We start from the raw sequence: 22,489 nt of genomic DNA on the forward strand, positions 1-22,489 counted from the left end.
TACACACACTTTAATGCAAAATCAGAATAAGTTAGTCTGACCTTGGTTTGCTGACATTAATCAAAACAAACATGTTAATTTCAGATATGGTAACCTAAAAGTGTTACATCTACAAACACCAAGTATAATTTAAGCAAACTCGTTTCTACAGGTGTGTAGAACATGCATAGGAAACATGCATAGGAAACATCCCTAGGAAAGAGTCAAAACAACGGCTGAAAGAGATAGGTAGCAGAACTCACCAGTCATCTTGGCCTCTTATTTTGATTTACTCGATGTGAAAGAAGTTGGATAACCAACTGGTAAAGTTTTGACAACCCACTTAACGTTAACTGATATTAGGTCAACCATTCTCAGGTGAGTTGTGGGTCATATTTGTAGCAACTCACCGCGCCCTTATTTTGATTGAGTGTTAACATAATATACGTGTCATAAATAGTCTGCGAAGTCTCAAAAACAATTCTGTTTCGGATAGGATTTCACAAACCACCGTATTGACCGTGGGACGTCCATGCTGTATTATTTTCAGAACACAGCTACGAAAGCCCTCGTGGGTAGCATAGTGTGTGCCTGTGTAGAATTCGGTGATGCTTTGATGCAAATTGAGATTTTCTAATGTGATTTGCTATATTTTTCTGAGGCCACAATTTGTCATATTACAATTATTTTTATATGTAAAAAAAACACCAGCGATAATCCATCCATCTGGTTTACCTACTGTATTACGTCAGTATTTTGGAAGATCGAAGGCAGTAGTCGCAGTTGCAGATGACCCGAGACGTAACCACAAACAGACGGGAGTGTCAGTAGATGCAGATACCGGCATGATTTCAACGTAATGTGTTTTTTTTCTTGTTTTATATCTACGATGCCTTTTTGAGATACAGTGGGTTGAAAGTTCAGTAACTGTAATGAAAGGTCTGTTAGATTTCAGTAGGGACAGCTGTCTTTAGCTTGCTAGCGGTAGCTAACTTATCTGTGCTAAGCTAGTTGGTATTTGGTGCGTTCGCTGTAGTTAGCCTGGTTTTGTTAGCAAGCTACAGAAAGTTATCCTAGTGATAGCTAGCTCAGCTATCGCTATATCTCGTTTGCTGGCGGATAGGTAGCACCGTTATGGTGAATGATCTAACGTTAGCTTGCAAATCAAGGAATATTATTTGTTGCAGGGGTTATTCGATGTTGTTTTTTGATGAATGGGCTACCCGTGAAATTTAGGGTTAGTGGTTTGGTCTGTCTCAAGTTATTTGATGGGTGCGGTAGTACCAGATAGTCACTGCCTGTTAGCTGGAACATGTCAGTTAACTATCAAAACAAGCAGCCAAGATAATGTTAGATAACGTTTGCTAGCTAGCCAGATTGATAGGTTGTCGTTAAATAAAATTCTGTCGGTTCTCTGTTGCTGTTGCTTTGTGTGAACTTTGGGTTGAAGGATACTGTTAGTGCTAGTCAGCACCAACTAAGCATTATCAGCAAACAATAGGTGGGTTATTTGAAAACAAACGTAACTTGGCACTAGTGAACGTGTTAGTTAGCCAGCGAACGTGTTAGTTAGCCAGCTAACGCCAGTTCGCCAAACAACACAGCTGACGTTAGCATTTCTTAAAGCTAGTTAGTTAGCTAGCTAGCTACATACAGGCCGTAGATATTGCTGCATTGGCTGTGTTGAACACAAGCAGTGTACTTGGTTTTGATGCAATCTTAAGTGGTGCTTTATCAACTTGTCAGAGTAGTTTTAAAAACATACATTTAGCAAGGATTTGTGATTTCTTAATTTGTTTGCCATTTAGTTGCCTGACGTCTGCTCACTAGTGTTACAAGTTCCTGGAAATAGCCAAGTGAAAATACGTTCCACCATCTTGTTCATTAGCTAGTTATACCCGGAGCCGGTTTCTCAAGACGACGTGATCTGTCAGTCTTTCCAAACACCATCTGCCAAATAACCAGTACGTCCAATGTTGACAGAAACCAGGTAAGACATTAACATGACAGCCCTTGTCTTAAAACGAGCGTTAACGATATATATTTGTTCAGTTACGACTTGGCATCACCTGTTGTGGTATAAATTAGTGAACATTAGCTCGTTGGCAGTTACTTATTGCTAATCGACTTGGAATTACGCAATAGCTGTCAATATCAATTGGGATTACGGTGGTGGTGATGTAACTCAACATGATCGTTCTTGTACTCGAATCGATTAGTTCGAGGTGCTGCTAGCTACGATTGCAGATAAAACGGATTTACCAAGTAAGCGCAGTGTGACTTGGTGTACACCAGTCTCTTAACTGTTCATGCTATTTTAGTCGGCCTCCCACCTAAATGAGCTCGTATGGTTTATGTGTAGTAATAAACCAATTGTGCATAAAGTTAACTCGGTCAGGGTGTTTTTTTTTTTTGCCGTTGTAGCTGAGTCATTGTCTTCGATTCGAAGGTAGTCGCAAAGCGGTGTAAATGGTGACTAATGTTAACTGCCTGCGAGCTATGCTCTGTTATGACTTTGATGAGTACACGGCGTTGTATAAGCAATTTGTCCAGTGCTTAAACGTCCATGTTGTTATTTTTAGGCGTTAGCCGGCGTCACCGGCGGACCGGCTCGTTGTCAACCATGTCTCTGCAGATATGACTGAAAGGCACAGCATTTTGTTTCCTAGCACGGATTTCAGGCGTATGTTGCTAAGGGAATAACAAAGTGAAGAATACCGGGGGATATTTGACAAATATGCTCGGCTTCTGTGTGGTTGTGTGTAGTTCAGGCTACTGGGTTCAGTCAGTTCAGTGTCTGCAATTTGCATATAGTATACTAAAGGACAGTGGGCCTTCAGTCATTCAACATGAGCCTGTTAGGCAAGCAAGCAGTACCAAATCCTACCTTGTCATACTGTTTTGTCATACTGTTGCTTAATTTCAAGTAACATATCTTAATGTTTGTTAAGGGGCCCTTGGTTTGGAAATAAACTCACTTCATTTCTCATTCATCCGTTGGTATGTGGTAACCCACCTGTTTGTTTTCCTAAAATCCTTGCACAATTCTGCTTACCTTCCCCTGTGAAGAAAACTAGTAGTTTCGGTGCCATAATGTTTCATAATGTAGTTTTGGTTTCATAACTTTGTCAAGGATTGCGTAGTCTACTTGGGATCTGACCCATCAGGTGCACCTCCGTTTTAACGGTCTTGTGAGTTCGCTTTTGATTAAAAGTTTGTGTGTGCTTGTGTGTTAAACCCCCACAGGAAGCGGAGGCGAAGCTGTAACAGTGAAGACGGTCAGGTCCTCCCCCAGGCGAAGAGGCCTGGAGCGGGCAATGCCCTTCTCCCAGAGCTGGGGCGAGATGCCTGGGACTCAGAGGTAAGGGAGCCACTCCGTAACCTCGCTTCGCGCCGCTAGATTACCATTTTTTTTTTTTTAAATGTAGTCTGAGTTTTCTGAGTTACAGGAGACGTTCAGTTACCCCTGGTGCTGAAAGACTACATTGAAGATCCGTTTTCTGAATGTAGTCTGGGAACTCTCCGTTAACACTCGCTAGGCCCATCAGATTTCTGACTGGCCAATCAGTAGCCAGTGGAGTTATGAGGCTTGATTGTTCAATCTCCTTTCAAAATAATGCCTCGGATAGCCAGAAACATCCATTTGTAGGGTGTCCACAACAGTCACTGTGACACAGTGGAGTCAGGAAGTAAGGGAATACCAGGCTAGCTTCACCTTGCTGCTAAATGGCAGTGAACTGGCCTTCCATATTGCCACATAGTAGATACAAAAAAAAAAATGGATATTCCAAGAGCAATCTTTGGATTTGGACAGATGTAGATCATTTAATGTATTTAACCTCACATGCTAATTGCTACTGAATAGCGTTCAAATCCCATTTTGTGTCTGTGTCTGTGTGTCTGTGTCTGTGTGTGTGTGTGTGTGTGTGTGTGTGTGTGTGTGTGTGTGTGTGTGTGTGTGTGTGTGTGTGTGTGTGTGTGTGTGTGTGTGTGTGTGTGCGCAGTCCTCCAGCAGTGACAGCAGTGGCATCAGTAGCCCAGAGAGGCTAGCGGGAGCCAGTGGCAGTAGCAGCATGAGCGCCTTTGGCATGGACGGCCGGGGAAACTGCGTTACCCAGGGTCCCTGCAGCCCGACGGGCTCATCGAACCCGGGCGACGAACCGCTGCTCGCCATGAGCTACCACAACATAAACCGCGTCCTGCGAGAGGCCCATTTCGCCAGCCTGAAGACCAGGGGCCACCCGGGCCCCACATGACCGCCTGGTTCCCCCTCACCCCAAACCCCACACCCGTCAACTCCTCATGGGCATTAGCGGTAACCGGGGCCCCCTGAGGACCGACTGGAGGGACGTCATGGGTACTTTTCCACCTCTACCCTGCCATCACCACCACCACCACCCCTTACAACATCCACCCCGGCCCACTCCGCACACACCACCCTAACGATTGTGTGTGTGTGTGTGTGTGTGAGTGAGTGAGTGTGAGTGCGCAAACTACCTTTCTGTGGCTTGACTACTTTGGTCCCTCATCTCCCCTCACTCCCCTCCTCTCCCAACACTTCCTTTAAGGTTTTTTACATGTCCATATATGAGAGGGGAGGTTTGACTTTTTTGGTTGTTTGTGTGTGTGTGTGTGTGTGTGTGTGCGCGTGCGCGTGTGTGTTGGACATTGTATCCACTTGGGTGCTACATAAAAGAACCATGAAAAGAATATGACGCTTGCAATAATAAGTCTACATGTTTCTTTCAGCAATTTTTTGCCCACTTTGTCAGGCCAGTAAACTTGATGCATGGAGAATCTTCTAGAGCTAGGGAGAGAATCTTCTAAAGCTAGGGAGAGAATCTTCTAAAGCTAGGGAGAGAATCTTCTAAAGCTAGGGAGAGAATCTTCTCAAGCTAGGGAGAGAATCTTCTAAAGCTAGGGAGAGAATCTTCTCAAGCTAGGGAGAGAATCTTCTCGAGCTAGGGAGAGAATCTTCTAGAGCTAGGGAGAGAATCTTCTAGAGAGAATCTTTTTGATGAGTATTTAATTTGGGAACCCTGCCGTCTTTAACTAAAGACACAGTTGAGTCAGTGGGTCTGTAGTTCTCAGTGTGTGGAAACTTAATACACAGGTAAGATAAGTATAACATCAGTATAAGAATTGGCTTTGGTTCCTACTTTGGTTTGGTTCCTTTGGTTCTCCTGCTTCATGGTCCTGTTGAGCGGCCTGGGCAAGCAAAGTGTTTTTTTTTTTTTTACTGCAAGAGCTAAATCGCCTCACAGAGGTCACTCAATACTGTATGCACCTCATAAGCACACACAAACATGCAGTCTCAGTTTCATTAACCTCAAGTTACCCGCCCTCCCCACCCCTGCGTCCCCGACCCCGCCACGGATACCCCTGCCATGACATTTCTTTTCTCCCATCCATGATGGTGTGTGTGTACGCGTTTACCCTTGTCCAACGGAGAAACAGGGATTTTTAGCTGTGTCTTGGCGGAGTGCTTTCAGGAAAAAAAAAAAACAGGAAAAAAACAAAACAAAAAAAGTAAGTAAGTGTGTGAGCAGTGTTCCACTTTAGTCTCTCGAGCCAGCCTAGGAGCAGTAAGCACAGATAAGACAGACATATCCTAAACACTCAGGCCGGGGGAAAACACCCTCCTGTCAAAGGTGCCATGAAGCCAAAAACACTGGCAGAACTTTCATTTTATTATAATTTTTTTGTTTCTGGGGGGAAGAGTTTGGGAGGGGGGGTGGGCGTGGATGTAAGTCTGTGAGCTGCACTTTGGTTCCTTGGGGGGGTGGAGTGGGTGGGTCTTTGTGAGGGTCCCTATGATCCAAATGTGGTGAGTACTAAAAGGGTGGGGTGGGGTGGGGGTGTGTGCACTTCGCTCTTGAATAGCCTTACTCACTTGTAGACGCGGGGCAAAGCGTCTTAGCACTGGGTTTGACTACAGAGCTAGAAATCCAGAAATACTCAGGCGCACCGAGGTCGATGGGTTTCTGCTCTGTAACAGGACACACACACACACACACACACACGTATTCCCCCTATGAACAAGACTTCACCTCTATGATTAGCCTGGCCCTGAATATAGCGCGCCACTGGTCGTTTAGTCCCAAGTAGTGTACATTCTCCCGGGAATGTCATGCTCTGCAAGTGTCATTAGTCAGTGCATATGGTTTGAAGACATTTTTCCGTAGGGTTCACTAGGATAGAGTAGGGGTGGCACTGTTGACAGGAACACATTATTCCAAATGAGCAATGGTGTTGTGGGGGAGAAATAGCGTAGTGTAGTCTCCTCTGCCCCTCCCAAAGACAAAAAAAAAATGAAAGAGGGAGAGCGAGAGAGAGCGATTGGGAGAATGAGAGGGGGGAGCAGGCTCTTCAGATGATGCACTCATTCTTATCGGGAGGAAGACATTTACTACTGAAGAAGCAAGTTCAGACCAATTTTCTACAGAGGTCCAAAACTTAACAGGTGCTCAATGCAGCTTTTCCTGGAGAGAAAGACAAGCTTGACCTGCGATATTAATGTCATTCTCAAGGCTTGATGGAAACAGTCTTTTCTCAACACGACTGCCACTCTATGCACGCTTTTCTTGTTTTGCATTTGTATACGGTTTTCAAGACCAGAGCAAGAACATGAATGCAAAACAACAAACAGCGCACAGAAAAGCATAGGGATAGTGACATTCATGCCTTAGAATTACATTTGTATTGCTCAGTGTAATTTTTGTTTTCTAACCCCTTAAACAAAAGTACTTCATGCAGCACCTTCACTATCTCAACTTGTTGCTGTGTGTGGATGGAGAACAGTAAAGATGGGCATTTCGTGAGTGTGTGTGAGGGACACTTGCGCCCAACCCCCCCCCCCCCCCCCCTCCCTCCCCATTGCCTACACCTGTCTCTCCTGCACTGCCTCCCTCCCCCTCTCCCATCCTCTTCGCTGTTCAAATCAACCTCAAACACTGTGGTCTGTTACCGAGGAAAGACTTGATCAGTTTTAGATTAGTTTTTTTTTCATTACTACAATCATGTTTTTTTTTTTCGTATTCAGAATTGTACATTAACTATAATAGCAAATATACAAGATTTGTTTTTGTTTTTGGATCATAATTATTTTTTGGAGATCTTCCTTACATTATGGAGAATTAAAATGTTGGTTTTTAATTTTGAGATTTTGTGTGACTTTTGTTCCCTCAACATACCTACAACAGTTCCCTAAACAATTCATAGTTAACGTCAGATGTAAATTTGTTAAGAAAGAGACTTTGATCTTCTCTGGTTTGTTTAATGGCCGTGAGGTCTACAAACGTGAATGCATGGCTTTTGCTGAAGTTGATAAAGCCTCAATCAGCTTTATAGATCACATACTCCATTCAACACAACACTTCAGGGATCAATCAGTTTCTTCGGGGAGAAACATAAGCACAACTCATACATCACTTACATGAGTATTTGATATCACATCTGGGCAAAACACTCACAAACACACTTTAAACATTGATTTTTTTTTTTTTTACCAAAAATAAAATACGGGCCTCGTCTGTAACTTGTAACATGGTGAATTGACCAGTTGTAAGTGCTAGTAGTTGCATACGTAGAATACATCAAGAACGGAAGACTTTAAATAAGTGCGTTAGAACCAAGTGATCAGAGTACCACCAACCCCACAAACAGATGCAGTAGTGATGCGGCATCTTGTGGACACCATCTCAAGACATGCAAGGACCGCAAACAACAGAGGTAGCTGCAGCAAAAGGATGAAACCGTGCTTTAACATAATTTTAGGTGAAACACAAAAAACATCCGTTTCTCTTCTGCCTGAGGCAAAACCTCTCCACACACATTTAAGCCTGAAATGGCAGCTTTCAATGAAAAGAAAAAAAAAGGACTTTAGTATGTGGCCACAAATAATTACAGGTGCAAGATGTCTTTCATAGAAATGTTTCCAGAGATACCATAGTGACACAACTCTGAAAAAAAACATCACATTTCTTGTGTGATGATATTTGAAATGTCCTGATACTTATTACTGATATTATAATTTACTAATTTATTTATTTATGTAGTTACAGTTGAGGTATTTAGCAGATGCTTTTCTCCAATGTGACTTACAAAACATTTCATAGAAAAATAAAATTAGAACAGAAAAATAACAAGCATGATGAAATACAAATTCATAATTTATGATTTTAAACATGCATGAAAAAAGACTGAAACATAACCAAGATGCACAGAGTATATAACTATTTGAACACTGTCTTTTAATTATGATTTCAAAATGTCATTATCGAACGATTGCTTTTTTTAGGGGGCACAAAAAACTGAATATTGCACCTTTAAAAAGAGTGATCTGATATTAAAGGACTTGTGAATAACTCAATCTACACGTACCCTGAGAATAAAGGGCAGGACAAAAATAACACACCTCTAACCTGAATAAAACTACACCTGATACATTTTTGATGAAGATAACCTTTTCAGAGTTAAATAAATATCAAAATGAATAATCAAAAGTTACAAGAAATGATTAGCAGCATCATTTAAAAAAGATGTAAACAGTGCAAAATCCGGTTCATTGCTTTAGTGTTCAGCTTCTATGCTGCCTGGCCTCAGAGGTCAAGCTAGCTGTAGATACCAAGAAACTGAATCTCACTTCAATACTATTTACACATTCTGTGGTAAAATGTATATTGTGTATGTAGAGTAAGGATCATAAGTTGAGAAAGGAGAAGGCAGACACTTGTAGGCGATCTTGTCCAAGGTCATCACTAGGCTGGGTGACGCTGGCGTCTTTGTCTGAATCAGAATGTTGAGATGGAGCTAGTTCTGATTCAAGTTCCAGTTCCGCCTCTTCTATCTCCACCAATGTGTTCTCTGTTGTCGAGGCAACCGGCAGTTCTGTGTCAACAGAGGCAAGGCCAGGGAGATGTGAAGATGGCCTCACTGTGATCACCAACTCCATGCCATTAAACAGTGACAGTCTGTCCAGAGTCGGAGAACAGGAGGCGGGGGCTACAACCTCGCAAGTCTCCCTCTCTCCACCAGGGCCTGTGTCTGGGTCGTCCACCCTGGTGTCGAGCTCCACATCCCCCGACTCTGGGAGGTTTTCCCGGGGCCCCTCAGTGTGGTTTAGCGGCCCTCCTCCATGGTCCTCCCCCAGGTTCTGATCACTGTGAGGGCTCCATGAAGGCCCAGCTGGTGGTTCTGGTTTTCGTTTCAAATGCGGCTCTGGTTCCAGGTGATGTTCTACTTCCTGGTAAGGTTCTGGTTCCTGTTGAGCTTCTGGTTCCAGGTGAGGTTTGGAGGTAGCAGGGGACCCCAGGATGGGGTTGGGGAGCAGGAGGTCATCGGTGAGGACGGGTTTGGGGGCGTGTTCCTGGGCAGTGAGGGTGGGGCTGTTTGTGGCTGAGGACGGCAGGCTGTGTCGCGTTTGACATCGCAACAGAGCCTCAAACTGCCTCAGGAGCTGTGAAGGGTCAAAGATCATTCTGATTACTATTATCAATGACTGATCAAAATATGAATTGAATTATTGAACAGGGTTTCTTCTAACTGTTATTGACTTTGCCTGAAAATATCTACACTGTGAAGTGAACAAATAAGTTCTGTTGGCACCATTCCTAGTAACAGTGACATTTATCCTTATTTTACCGTATCTTAGCATTCTACTATAAACATCTTTCAGTTGTGGATGTTCTTTTTGTTACACAAACACACTCAATACATTTCATAAAGGCTGTCCTACCTTGGTGGCTTTATTTGTTACAGGCCCAGGGGTTCCCTGGCTCAGCTGTGCCAAGCGTTTCTGAGTGACGCTGTAGATCTGCTCCAGAGACAGGAGGTCTGAGGACATGAGGCACGCCAGGGCACACATCGCCCTCTGGTGGACAAGGGAGGAAATGCACTTGCATGACAAACCATTTTCAAGAGTTCACTAAATACCACGATGTTCTCCATATATCATTTTCCACAAACATAACCCTCTGCTGGCAGATGGTGATCAGACTTGAGCTAACTTTAGAGCAGATATGGGCAGCATCCAGACCAAGAACCACCTCAGCATCAGCTGATCTATGGGCTCTGAAGCAATGTAATAGCTGTGTGTTCTAAAGCCCTGCAATAGCACTGAATAATAGAGTTTGACGAAAGCATTACCATTTGAACCGTTTGTGTCGACTCCTGCAGCTTTCGACAGAGAAGCTCCACCACAACCTCACAGTTCAGAGTGGAACACCTGAGAAAAGCAGGAGGGATTAATGTCACAGACTGGAGTGAATGGCCTCCCAAAGGCACTATTTAGACCTTACGACCAAGAACAAACTGAAAGTGACAGGCCCAAATACATGGAACCTACAGTCAAAGTCTGGCCACTACACTAAGTGGCTGAGTGTTAACAAATGTAAACATTGATTTTTCTTCATACTATATCTTTCTCAGTGTCTCACTGTGGTTCAGTGGACAGTCTCACAAACAACAGGCAACCAGACAGAGATAACAGGAGACAACAGGCCGAGAGCAAGGAGTGACTGACTCTTTGATGAAGTGCTGACTCTCCTCTCTGGACAGAAAGACTTTGGAGCCCTCCGTTAGACTGGTGATGAGCGCCATCTCCTGGCCACAGTCGCCCAGCTGCATGGCTTCCACACTGTGAACAGACACCATTCCAGTCAGTCATTTTACTCGTGCTCAGGGGCGGACTGGCAACAGAAAGCATCCCGGAAATTTGCTATCAAGTGGCCCCAATTTTACACGCCAAATTTGAACACACACAAAATGTTTATCGATAAATAAACATAATATGGGAACCGATGAACCTCATTTGGTAAGGTTATCCTCCCTGTGTTTGTGCATACAGAGAGTACAAAATCTCCATGAATTTTCTATAGAGGTTGTTGCCACAGCACTGAACTCTAGGGTCACTTACAAGGACATGACTTCAGAGAATAAGTCAAGTGTTTTACTGTAAAACATTTGAAGTGGAGCAACCAAGAAGAGGGGTTGGTCATGTCAACACCCACCGTTCTGATAGGTCGCCGCTCTCGCGGCTGGCGGCTGATTGGCTGCTGGTGGTGCCCCCTGACTTGCTGCTGGCGTCCAGCGAGGCCCTGCTGGCGTCGACGTTCTCCTGAGAGGAGTTGGGGGAGGAGCTGTGGCCGCTGTCATTCTCCTCCCAGCCCCCGCCCACCTGACCGGGACACCTGAGCGTCACTGCAGACAGACAGACAGGGCACAGAGACAGAGAGACTGTTATGTAGAGACGAGAGAGGGAGAGAGAGAGAGAGAGAGGCGGTAATATAAAGATGAGAGAGGGAGAGAGAAAGAGAAAGAGTAATATAAAGACAAGAGAGGGAGAGAGAGAGACAGAGTAATATAAAGACAAGAGAGAGAGAGTAATATAAAGACAAGAGAGGGAGGGAGAGAGAGAGAGAGTAATATAAAGACAAGAGAGAGAGAGAGAGAGAATAATATAAAGACAAGAGAGGGAGAGAGAGAGCGAGAGATATAAAGAAAAGAGGGGAAAGAGACGGTAATATGAAGAAAAGGAGAACAATATTAGTGAGTCTGTGTTTTTAGAGCGGCATGAAGTATGACTGAGACAGAGAGAGGCACAAAAAGAGGTGAGGTGTCTGTGTGTCTGTGTGTCTGTGTGTCTGTGTGTGGGTGTGTGTGTGTGTATGTGGGGGGGGGGTGTCAGAAAGAAACAGAAGTAGTAAGACAGAAGGAACTAGAGCCAATACCCTTCAAGCATCTCTAAGGCAGCTACAAACAGAGCATTTCAATGCAATCCATTATCTTGACATATTCAAATGACAACATCTTTGGGACCGTTTACATTGCAAAGCAAAGCCTGGACACGTCCATGGTAACCTTAAAGGTGCACTCCTCGATCCTGGCAAAAGGTTGTTGATATTTGAGCTAAACACACCCTCCCCTCTGGGCTCCTGAGGAGACGCTGGGGATTGGCTGGAAGAGTGTAAGGCCCGGTCTGAGCCCCTGTCTCTGTTTCCCATTTAATTCAATTCAATTCAATTTTATTTATATAGCGCCAAAACAATTAAATTGTCTCAAGGCACTTAAGAGAGCTTTAAGAGAGCTTTAGAGAGCCTGCACTGTGCATGAGCGTTTCAGAGTGCACTCAGTTCACTACATTTGACAAAGATTGTATATGGTTATAATCGAGGACTGCACCTTTAACCTTAGCATGGTAACCAACCTTTACCTTTGTGTGGCTCACCACTATGGCTGTGGGGTATATGTGCGTATTTATGTGTGTGTGTGTGTGTGTGTGTGTGTGTGTGTGTGTGTGTGTGTGTGTGTGTGTGTGTGACAGAGAGAGAGAGCATTTATGTATGTTTGTGTGTGTGGCCATGTTAATGGTAACCTTAATCATAAGCATAAAAACTGAACTCTGAAGTCTTGATGGAGTGCGTGATGATGCGGGTCTCACCTCTGTGGCTGTGAGAGGGCACGCTGTAGGCACACGCTGGCACTGCCACCTCCACCACACCAGAGGGCGCCACCACCGCGCGGTAGTGGTTGTCCTGCAGACGGATGCCGGGCAGCTCGGAGGGGGGCATGACTGCACTGGCCACCACTTCAGCTGCCTTCTGGATCTTATCCAGGAAGGTGCCCCCGCCTAACACTGAAAGGATGGACGTTTACGTGAAACACTGTTGGCACAGAACTCGTTTTAAGACCATATGGACTACTGAGTAAAGACAAATCAAATCACGCCACTAACGTCTTTATACTATCACAAATGCGTACTATCTACAATGTTTATACTATCACCTTAACACAATCAAATGTATGATTATAAAAATAAAACTACTTGATGGAAGTTTAAGGGCTTACCAGATGGCTTACCGGGGCTGTAGCCGAATCCCTGCATGCCAGATCGCGGAGATGATTCGGAGCCCATTCCTTCAGGGGGCAGGGAGGGGGGGATCGGAAATAAAGATGGATAATTTGGAAATGCCAAAAACAAATGATCTTGGCTGGGCAAGAGATCCTGAGCTAATTGAATAGCCTGGCTAAAAGTGGAAGTAATTGGAGTCATAAGACCCCGCTACAGTGACAGTCAGCAGACCGACATCAGATGATGCAGACAATAGGGCAGATTACAGATTACAGACATCAGATGATGCAGACAATAAGGCAGATTACAGAAAACCGGCAGCCCGCAGCAAACATAACTCAATGGTTTGACAAAAGTCAGTGCCATTGTGTTGGGTGCTTCGTGAAAGTGCCACTGACATTACATTACATTCAAACAGATCTTCCTGGAACTAACGCTCCAAGATGGATGCGGCATCACAGTTTCCATTTATTTATTTTTTGAGGACAATGTTTGTAAAAAAACAAACAAACAACCTAACATATGTCCTCGGCGGTATGCCAAAATGATTGTTTTGATTCTTTGATTTTGTTTGATTCTTGATCAAATCTGTCTGTTTCTCTAACAGGGTGATGACACATTGATCGTAAACTGGTACATGTCTCAGGACACTGTGCCCGTCTGAAAGCTATCCTTGTCTGCACCATATGCAGTAGCGCTCATAAAGTATTCCCTTTCTTTGGCCACACCAGTTAGATGAGACGCTTTAGACTCATGCTTGTGTGCCGTCTCAGCCAAGAGATTTAAGGGCAATACACAAAAAGCTGCGACGAAACAGCAACTTGAAAAGGTGCGTCTAACTTCGACCCCATCATGGAAAGCATGCACAAACAAGAAGCAAACGAAGCGAAGACATCACAGCGGCACAACACAGGAACGCGGTGCCCTCGGTCACCGCTCAGACTTAATAGAATCCGGCTGACTCACCCGTGGTTGCCGTGACCGCTCTGCAGGGAGACAGGCCCGAGTCAGGGGACACAGAATCTGTAAACAGCAAACTGGCCAAATTCTGCAGAGCACAACAGATAAACCAAAACCTAACCGTAAATATACCGGCGTGGTTAGGAGAGACATTGTTAAAGGTGCAGTCCTTGATTATAATCCATTACAGTTTTCGATGAATTCATGGAAATTCTCATCGGGAGCCATACACCACTGCAGCCAACCAATGTGTTGCTTCACAAACACGGAAGGGGTGTGTACATTTGATTGGCTGCTGAGCTCAAATCTCAACACCCTTTTGCCAGACAGCACTAGGATGAGCAAAGGGTTGAAATGTATGTGACACACAAAGTTCTGATTCTGAGAATATAGAAAGTACATAAAGTGCACACACACACACACACACACACACACACACACACACACACACACACACACACACACACACACACACACACACACACACACACACACACACACACACACACACACACACACACACACGTGATATTAGCAGAAATCTGTACCCTACCCGAGCTGCAGCTCTGGCTCTCTGATAGGGAGCATTGCCGTGGATGGGATCTGGAGGACCACTGAAGGCTAAGACAGAACAGAACAGAGCAGAGCAGAACTTAACAGGCACTCAGGTCAGGCCACACAACGGCGACTACGGATCAATCTGTTCCCGTGACCTTTGGCTTGGTGTCAGGGGCTCATCTGATGACTGAGGGAGATACACTCACCGATCACCTCCTGGATGAAGGTGGCGTTGCGTCGCAGCTCTGTGACTAGGTGAGGGGGTCCATGGCCACAAAGGTGCAGCAAGATCTTCAGGACCTGGAGAGGTGAGTGGTAATGTGTCACAGTGATGATCACGACTGCAATGACGTAGCTCAACTGGGGGACCAAGCGGCCCAATAACAAGGTAATGGGTAGGACTCCCTGGGAGCACACAAACTGTATCTGTATAATACTACATGTTGTTTTGTAGAAAGGTCTCTACTGATGAATACAATGTATATAACATCGTCACACCATCAACTACTTCCTGTACTCTCCCCAAAGGAAGTCCAGCAACCACTGGAGCGGTTTCATAAGTTGCGAGGGTGTTGGTGATGAATCCATTCTGAGGTCCAATACAGTCTGCATGCTCACCTTTATTTTCACCGGACACGACTGGACTTGTAGCCGCTCCAGCAGGTACTCCAGCAGACACTGGCAGTAGCCGACAGACTCATGGGAGATTTCTGTGTTTTCAATAAGTTAAGGGCAGCTCCTTCAGTAACAGCGCCCACCCCCGTCTTACTTATCGTGTATCAGCTGGGTCCCGTAACACTGAATTGAATCACTGTGATCGAACATATATGGCCAAGTAGGCCACTTGCTGATTGAAGCCAGATAGTAAAAGCTGATTTGTTTCAAGGATACTTCCGATTTCTTCAAAGAGGTAGCCTGGACAGGGTGTGTCGTCGTCAGACGTAGCCTTCATTAAAGTTGGCACCTGAACACAAACGACCTGGACCATCAGTCTGGTGACTCATGATACCCACTGACCTGAAGACTATCTATTTCCTCGCTCAGTGGCACCAACACGGGCGGTGCCACCGTACAGATAACCAGAACACAAGTTATACTCAAACAGAGAAATGCACAGGAATGGGTTACAACGTCAATATTGATGGTGATTATGTTTGAGAAACAACATACAGTACACAGTATGATGATGGGCTGGGTTTCTTATGGTAGCTAGCTACTGTATCCTCATACAAAATTAACAACCGGTCGTTTTATTTATTAAACGTCTCGGAAAACAACAGTCGGCAAGATCAACATACAGCTCAATTAAATGCAAAGCTAAAGGGTACATACTTTCTGAAGAAAAGCAAGTCGCTCTAGCAGGGTTGCCATGATTTAGCATTCTCAAATTCCGTATGTGTGTTTCCCATAGTCAAGAGAGGCGGAACCTTTATTCCACGAACCAACTAGATTCAGCAGATTTTGCATTCCTGTATTCTCATTGGTATAGTGGTTTTGCGTAGGGGCGATCCTCTCCCAAGTCCCGGATAGACGTGTCGTTGGCAAATCATGTTTGGATATGAGAATTGCGTTTGCAAGGTCATAGGTCACCACTCCAAGATGGCGCCTCGCATGAATCACAACAAGGGTGAATCTCTGAAATAAATAGTAGAACAGTGGTATAATGACAGGTTTGCGGGCTGACTGATTCATTCTGTGTAAGCCCATTCACTCGGTAGTGTTGTTTTTGCATTGTCAGAAATACACGACCATACCGCGGTACGTTTTAGACATACGATTTAGAATTGACTCGAAATGTCAGGGACAAATGCTTGGACGCGCAGCCGAGCGCGAATGAGGCTGTTCCCCGAGCTACTTGCCCAGTGTGCAGTAGAGGTAACATTGAAATCCTCAGCAAGATTTACTTTAATACCTATAGTGTGGTTTATGTTTAGGAAAATAAACTGTTGCGTTATTTCTACACCTCTGTTATGTGATCACACAGGCAACTGCATACGGCAAATGTGTGACAGCGACAACTGTAGGGAAACAGGAATTGAAGAGAGACCTGTGTGTGAAAGAGTTTGAAGCGCTGAAGACGTGCTTTGTGTCATCGGTAAGGTTCCCCATATGTCTCTTGAAGTTGTCAGAATGAGCTCTGTGCTGCCGAGGGGCGTGGTTGGATTTACGGAGAGTTAACAATGCCCGGCATGTATAAGTTGATGGATAGAATCGTTCATATTAGTTAGTTAGTTAGTTACTTAGTTTAGACTTTTCAAACAACCCGTCTGAACTACTGCATTTCTGTCGACTGGTTTGATACAGATGCATGCAAACATATACAGATTCATGCATGTCTTATTGAAAACCTTCAGACCATTACGAATTATAAACTGGACCCAGTTTGTGTGTTTATTACTAGGGTGGCCAGGTGTCCCCCTCCGAGTCTTTTTCCCGCCCGGCACATGAGTCGGTTATGACGTTGCGGCATAGTTTCTACTCTATGCAATAGCCCTTTTCTAAAAGCCTGGCCTTCATCCAGTGGCAAAGAAGAGAATCAACTCTACAGTATAGGTGTTTGTCAGCCGAAAGCCAGACTACAAATCTTTTTTTTATTGAGTTAGATACACATTATATCAAAGTTCTAGGTTACCTCTCAGCGTTGGTACCACACATGTACTACTCGTCCTACATTTGGTCTGTTTCCATCTGGTCACCCTCTTTCTAACAGGTTGTTGTTGTTGTATTTATAGGCAAAGAAAGCTGGGAAATAGCATCTGGGTATTGAAGCTTCTCCTAATCCAAAAACCAGCGCTCCTCAAGATATACTTTGAAGTCTCAAGCTTAAAATACTACTGTGTTTGAAGAAGGTCCCCTACTTGACAAGCACTTTGGTATTACTATTTACATATGCTCAGAGATATGGAGAGTCCATCAAATATGGGAATGTCTTTGTAACTACCTTCATAAGGGTTCACTCAAGGATTCAGATTTGTGTATCAACCGAGTGTTCTGAAGTCATTATGGACCAACATTACCCACCATTTTGTAAATACATGTGTTTATTTTTCTCCTGAAGTGTCTTGTGTGTTTCTGTCATCTCGCACCCCTTTGTGACAAATCTCCCGGGAGCCTGGGTTGGTAGATGAAAGCAAGGCAGCCTAATGTGATCCAGACGTGTTCATTTGTCTAAGAGGCCTCTGGAGAAGGTGAGAGAGAGGTTGGGCCGAGTGAGATATGAAGTGTGTACAATGTGCCCAGGGAGACATGAAAGCCCAGCTCCCTTTTTTTATGTGCCGCCACTGGCCGGGGTCCACTCCACTTGGCCTGAAAGACTGCAGACATTAAAATGTGGCTCTTTTGTTGGAGGGAGGGGAGGGGAGGGGAGGGGAGGTGACAGTGTGTGTAAGGGGTGGGGGGGGGGGTGGGGGGGGTTCTTGAGTAGCACAGTGCACTCACCACCTCCCCGATGCCCAATCACTGACACCCTCACAGAGAAACCCCAGTTCCTCATTAGAGTAAAGCTAATTGACATAGGAGCCACGAAGCCTGCCTTTAACGATGCCGGGATAAAGCAGGTCGTACAAATCTGCCATTAGGGTAAATTGTAGCGGGAATACACGTATTAGTGTTTTCATACAGCATAACGGAGCATTTTAATGTTGTTTATTAAAAGCTGTCTGAATCAAGACGATTTACAAAACATAAAAAAAATATATGCCTGGATTCTGTCATTTGCGTTTGACCTATGTCACTTTACAATTGGGACATTTTAAGTACCTATGATGTGTTCATGCATAATGCATTTACAAATCATTTATAGGCTCAACTCTGATTCTTTATGTTTTTCCCTAACACTTAACATGATCTAGGTGCACTGGTATGTACAAAATAAAGAGAAAGTCAACAACTCTTCACGTCTTGGCCTGGCAACGGGCGCTACTGTATAAATCTTCATTTATGACGCAGGAAAAAGCGACCAGCGCACCACGTCTCAGGGGAACGCGGGGGGAGTTCCTGTGTTACCCCCGCTCTCTGTCTGGCCCGCGCCGGGACTAAAGTGTGGCGGAAAAGTCCTTTATGTAACTCATGTGGTACCGTTTCACACCGTGTCAGAGCCGAGAGAGGTGTTAATGAATATGGTCTGGTCATTAGAGAAATGCTCACCTTGGACGCTGCCCAAGCACGCTTTTAACTGCGGGAGAGGGTGAGGGCAGACGTCTGCCGACACCAGTCTCCAGAAAGGTGCAGATTCTGCACACGCTACTTTACTGCAAACTGGGAATCGATTGGCCTGATTGATTGCTTTCCCCTAGGTTCCATAAATAAGGACTGTAAAACGTTATAAAAAAGGGCCAAAAAGCACCATTAGGAAATAAAATTTACAAGAGTATCAGGGACACTAATCATGTTGGTTCATGAGCAATTATATCTTATTAATGATGACTAAGCCTTCGTCAGCCCAGTCCAGCATTGTCTCACACACACTGAACGCCTAATGAGGGTGTAAAATGAGTGGCTGTGTATCCCATCACACACATTTATAACTGGTTCATTTAACACTGGCAATGTAATATAAAAATGTGACGGCAGAGCTTCAGAAGTTAAAGAGACATTTCATGGATTTGTGTCGCTAGTATACTAAAGGCAGAAATGATTTTACGAACTATATAGTTGTTAGTCAGCCACACGTTGAGCAGACTTGGATATATGAACTTTTATTTCCTTTTTACAGCACATGAAAGCAAAGAAAATCACTTCAAGATATCATTTCGAAAATAAATCCAGCTCAAGTTAAAATGATGGTCTTACAAAATGTTTTACATCAATTTGCGTATAGAAACGGACAGTAAAATTCTCACTGCTAGACCGGAATGGTAGTTCATCCTCAGCAAACCAACGGGGCCGGGCGACGCACCGTAGAAACACTGGAAACCAAAACTGTAATCCGCACATACAAAAAAAAAAAGATGGAGGCAGAGATGAAACATGGACGCAAGGGTGCGAGGGAGAAGGAGGCACGGGTCCTATTAAAGTTGGGTGTAACAAAATAACACCCCCTCTCCCGCACCCCGTGTATGGAATGCTGGTGGCAAGTGCTTCAACATCAAGGCACTCTAGAAGGGAAAAATGCAACTAGAAAGATGAATGGAATGAGAGATGACGGGGGTTCACACAGAGGATAGGAAAAGGGGGGGGGGGGGGGGGGGGATTAAATAAATAAGAACCGATCTCTGCTGTTCTCTGTGAACGTACAATAAACTGGTGCTAGGTCTGTTTAGAACCGCTTTGTGTTCTCCATATCTGTATTCTCTTAAAAACAGGAGAAGAAAAAAAAATGATCCACCAGGAAGAAATGGACACTATAGTTTACATGCGAAAATAAAATAAACTTAAAACGCTACCTGTAGAAAAACATACAAAAACCACAAATAATCTCAAACACACATACAAAACCACTGTGAACACCAGAGGACAACAAAGTGCCATTCCTTTAGCAGCTGCAGGGCAGTCCTTAAACTGCTCCCGTTTGCTTGTGTACGTTTGTGTTACGGGGAGGGAAAACAACAAGCCCTTGCATAGACACTAAAGAATGGCAACAAAGACATGAATACAATAAATAAAAAATATATATATTACAAAAATATTTCGCAAACAAAAACAACACCCTTTGGATCTTAATTTAATTATTATAGTATACACATGATCTTCAGCGTCCTATAGTTATACTTTACTAAATAACCTTTGCCGGAACTTTTCCAGAGTGCTCTCAGCTCCTGCACAGCCCTGGTCTACTCTTGTGGGGGCATGTCACAAAAGAAGTTCACCTTTAACCTCTGACCTCTGACCTTTAACATTTAAAGCATACAATCAGATTATGGGCCCGATACTGTCGGAAAATATGGACCCAATAGATAACAAACACTTGCCTGAGATGCCAATATGATTCAATGTACAGCAAACAGCAGAAAACAATGTAAGCATCTCACCATTTATCTGACAAGAATGTCATGTTAAGCTAAAAGTACAAGTGAATTGTTGGTATTTGTGGGCCTCTGCCTATATAGGTGCATGTCATATGGGCAGAGGGCTCCTGATATCAATACCTTGGTGCAATCCACTGGAGTTTGGGCCTACACCGTTTACCCTTAATGAGAGTCTACTGGACCAGGACTAGTGCTCAGACTAAACCTGACCTACTATTGGTCCCTGAAGGCCTGGGTTAGTGGTCCTCTTTAAAACCACATAACTGTACTGGTCCCTGCAGACCTGGATTAGAGATGTTCTTTAAAAACCACACCACTGTACTGGTCCCTGCAGACCTGGATTAGAGATGTTCTTTAAAAACCACACCACTGTACTGGTCCCTCCAGACCTGGGTTAGAGATGTTCTTTAAAAACCACCCCAGTGTCACGCTGGATTCTCTTCAGACAAAACAAACAAACAAACAAACAAACAAACAAACATAAAAAGCACATTTGACACTCAGCGTTTCCTCCAAAGGCTGACCAAGATTGGTGTGCTGCGGTTATAGCAGGAACAGAAGAGTTGCGAAGGCCCAATCTGGATAGCAGTCTCTTTCATACTCTGTCCTGTCAACAGCCGACCCACTCAAACACAGTTACTTGCCCATGGCGTGGATTCCACCAGGAAGAGAGAGGCTGGGATGAGACGGAGCTGCTGGAGACACCTGATCATGAAGACAAGACATCCCACCCCCCATTTATTTCACAAAGATTCTCTCTCCTGAACCTCAGGGGAGATTACGGTCAGTAGTGGCCGATGACCAGGCAGGGTAACTAGGCAACTAGAGAGGCACTATGGGTACAACGCACGGGGCTAAGGGCACTGAAGCGGCTCTATGCTGGTGAGAGTGGAATCATGGGATATTAGCTGAGAAAAAGAATTAGCCTCCTGAGCCCCCTGAACCCACAGAGAGAGGGGGGGGGGGTCTCTGGCAGGATCAAAGACACACCAAGAGCCAACTGGCCATAACCGCTACAGATGGATCGTGAAAACACAACAGCAGGCAAAGCTCATGAAAAAAAAAAAAAGAGAGAAACATTCAGGTTTTTTGAATAACCTTAAAAATGACCCTCTCTCTCTGTCTGTTAAGGAGTAAGACAGTCACTGGAGATCAAGGCATCGGTTTCCCCACACACACACGTATCCGTGGGGGCAGTTCTTTACTGTAACAAGGGACTTCAGCTCAACATGGAAGTTTCCAGAAGCAGGTTCCAAGGGAAGGAATGATCTTAAATGGTCCAAAATAGCACATCGCGTGTCCAAGAGCTCTCCTCTGGCAGCAATAGAGGAGAAAAGGCAGGCAATACACAACTGAGAAAATGAATGGTGTGTGTGTGTGCAAGTTTGCACTTGTGCGTGACTGTTCCCACGTATAGGAGTGTGTGTGTGTGTGTTTGTGTGTGTGTGTGTGTGTGTGTGTGTGTGTGTGTGTCTGAAGAGATGACAGACTAAAGGCCATTAATGTCTCACTTTAACTTCCTATGTCTCAGAGTATGTTTTTCAGTCATACAGACTATGTGACAATCCTGTACAAAGTTAAGGCAGATTACTGACAGTATTTCTGTGTGTGTATATATATATTTGTGTGTGTGTGTGTATGTGTGTGTGTGTGTGTGTGTGTGTGTGTGTGTGTGTGTGTAACCTCACACTCCTACTCCTCCTTCCCCTGGCTCTCTTTTATCTGGCGCGTGCGCACCAGCGTCTCCCCCAGCAGCTGCGTCTCCAGGGCAACATGGAGGTCCTGGGGCCCCATCTCCAGCAGCGCCTCCAGCCTGGGCACCCCCGCCTCACCTCCTCCTCCTCCTCCTAGGTCTCCTCCCCAGGGCTTCACGTTCCTCCTGCGCCTCTTCAGGTCCATCCCTGCCTGGTCCCTGCTGTTGTTGTTGTTGTTGTCCCGAGCAGGGGCAGCTTTCCTCACCCCCGGGCTGCCCTCCCCTCCGACAAGCCTCCTCCTCTTCTTCTTCTTCTCCTCCTCCTCCTCCTCCTCGCTCTGGGTGAGCCCTTCGTCCTTGTTCACCTTCAGGTCCCTCCCGCCGTTCTTCACCGGCTGGGGCTTCAGGGCTCCGCCTGCTCCGACGGCGGCACCACCACCGCCCGGGGCACCGACCCCGCCGGGGTCCTCGGCGTCCTGGTTG

At 44.9% G+C, this 22,489-nt stretch overlaps 3 protein-coding genes across 6 annotated transcripts; 2 read left to right on the forward strand and 1 right to left on the reverse strand.

Moving 5' to 3' along the window:
• The first annotated feature begins 536 nt into the window (after positions 1-536).
• On the forward strand, positions 537-7,134 carry si:dkey-21c1.1 (protein FAM104A-like). 3 transcript variants are annotated; one of them, XM_042706784.1, is made up of 4 exons: positions 539-835; positions 1,868-1,969; positions 3,226-3,340; positions 3,984-7,134. In XM_042706784.1, exons 2-4 carry the CDS (start codon positions 1,953-1,955, stop codon positions 4,233-4,235), a joined length of 384 nt encoding a protein of 127 aa, XP_042562718.1. In that variant the 5' UTR covers positions 539-835; positions 1,868-1,952; the 3' UTR covers positions 4,236-7,134. The 3 variants fall into 3 exon arrangements, with proteins under 3 accessions (XP_042562720.1, XP_042562718.1, XP_042562719.1); XM_042706785.1 differs by lacking the exon at positions 539-835 and adding an exon at positions 868-1,480; XM_042706786.1 differs by lacking the exon at positions 1,868-1,969 and having other exon boundaries at positions 537-835.
• Positions 7,135-7,239: 105 nt separating this feature from the next.
• tepsin (TEPSIN adaptor related protein complex 4 accessory protein) lies at positions 7,240-15,787 on the reverse strand. Of its 2 annotated transcripts, none has more exons than XM_042706783.1 (13): positions 15,680-15,787; positions 15,239-15,311; positions 14,966-15,057; positions 14,554-14,647; positions 14,343-14,410; positions 13,796-13,877; positions 12,838-12,894; positions 12,419-12,613; positions 10,989-11,178; positions 10,502-10,615; positions 10,126-10,204; positions 9,716-9,850; positions 7,240-9,436 (listed from the first exon to the last, which is right to left on the reverse strand). In XM_042706783.1, exons 1-13 carry the CDS (start codon positions 15,716-15,718, stop codon positions 8,681-8,683), a joined length of 1,974 nt encoding a protein of 657 aa, XP_042562717.1. In that variant the 5' UTR covers positions 15,719-15,787; the 3' UTR covers positions 7,240-8,680. The 2 variants fall into 2 exon arrangements, with proteins under 2 accessions (XP_042562717.1, XP_042562716.1); XM_042706782.1 differs by having other exon boundaries at positions 12,826-12,894; positions 15,680-15,786.
• Positions 15,788-15,917: 130 nt separating this feature from the next.
• ndufaf8 (NADH:ubiquinone oxidoreductase complex assembly factor 8) lies at positions 15,918-17,404 on the forward strand. Its single transcript, XM_042706787.1, has 3 exons — positions 15,918-16,222; positions 16,332-16,442; positions 17,080-17,404. Exons 1-3 carry the CDS (start codon positions 16,142-16,144, stop codon positions 17,098-17,100), a joined length of 213 nt encoding a protein of 70 aa, XP_042562721.1. The 5' UTR covers positions 15,918-16,141; the 3' UTR covers positions 17,101-17,404.
• Positions 17,405-22,489: the final 5,085 nt, after the last annotated feature.

This window comes from Clupea harengus, unplaced genomic scaffold, assembly GCF_900700415.2.
Source record: "Clupea harengus unplaced genomic scaffold, Ch_v2.0.2, whole genome shotgun sequence".
NCBI lineage: Eukaryota > Metazoa > Chordata > Actinopteri > Clupeiformes > Clupeidae > Clupea > Clupea harengus.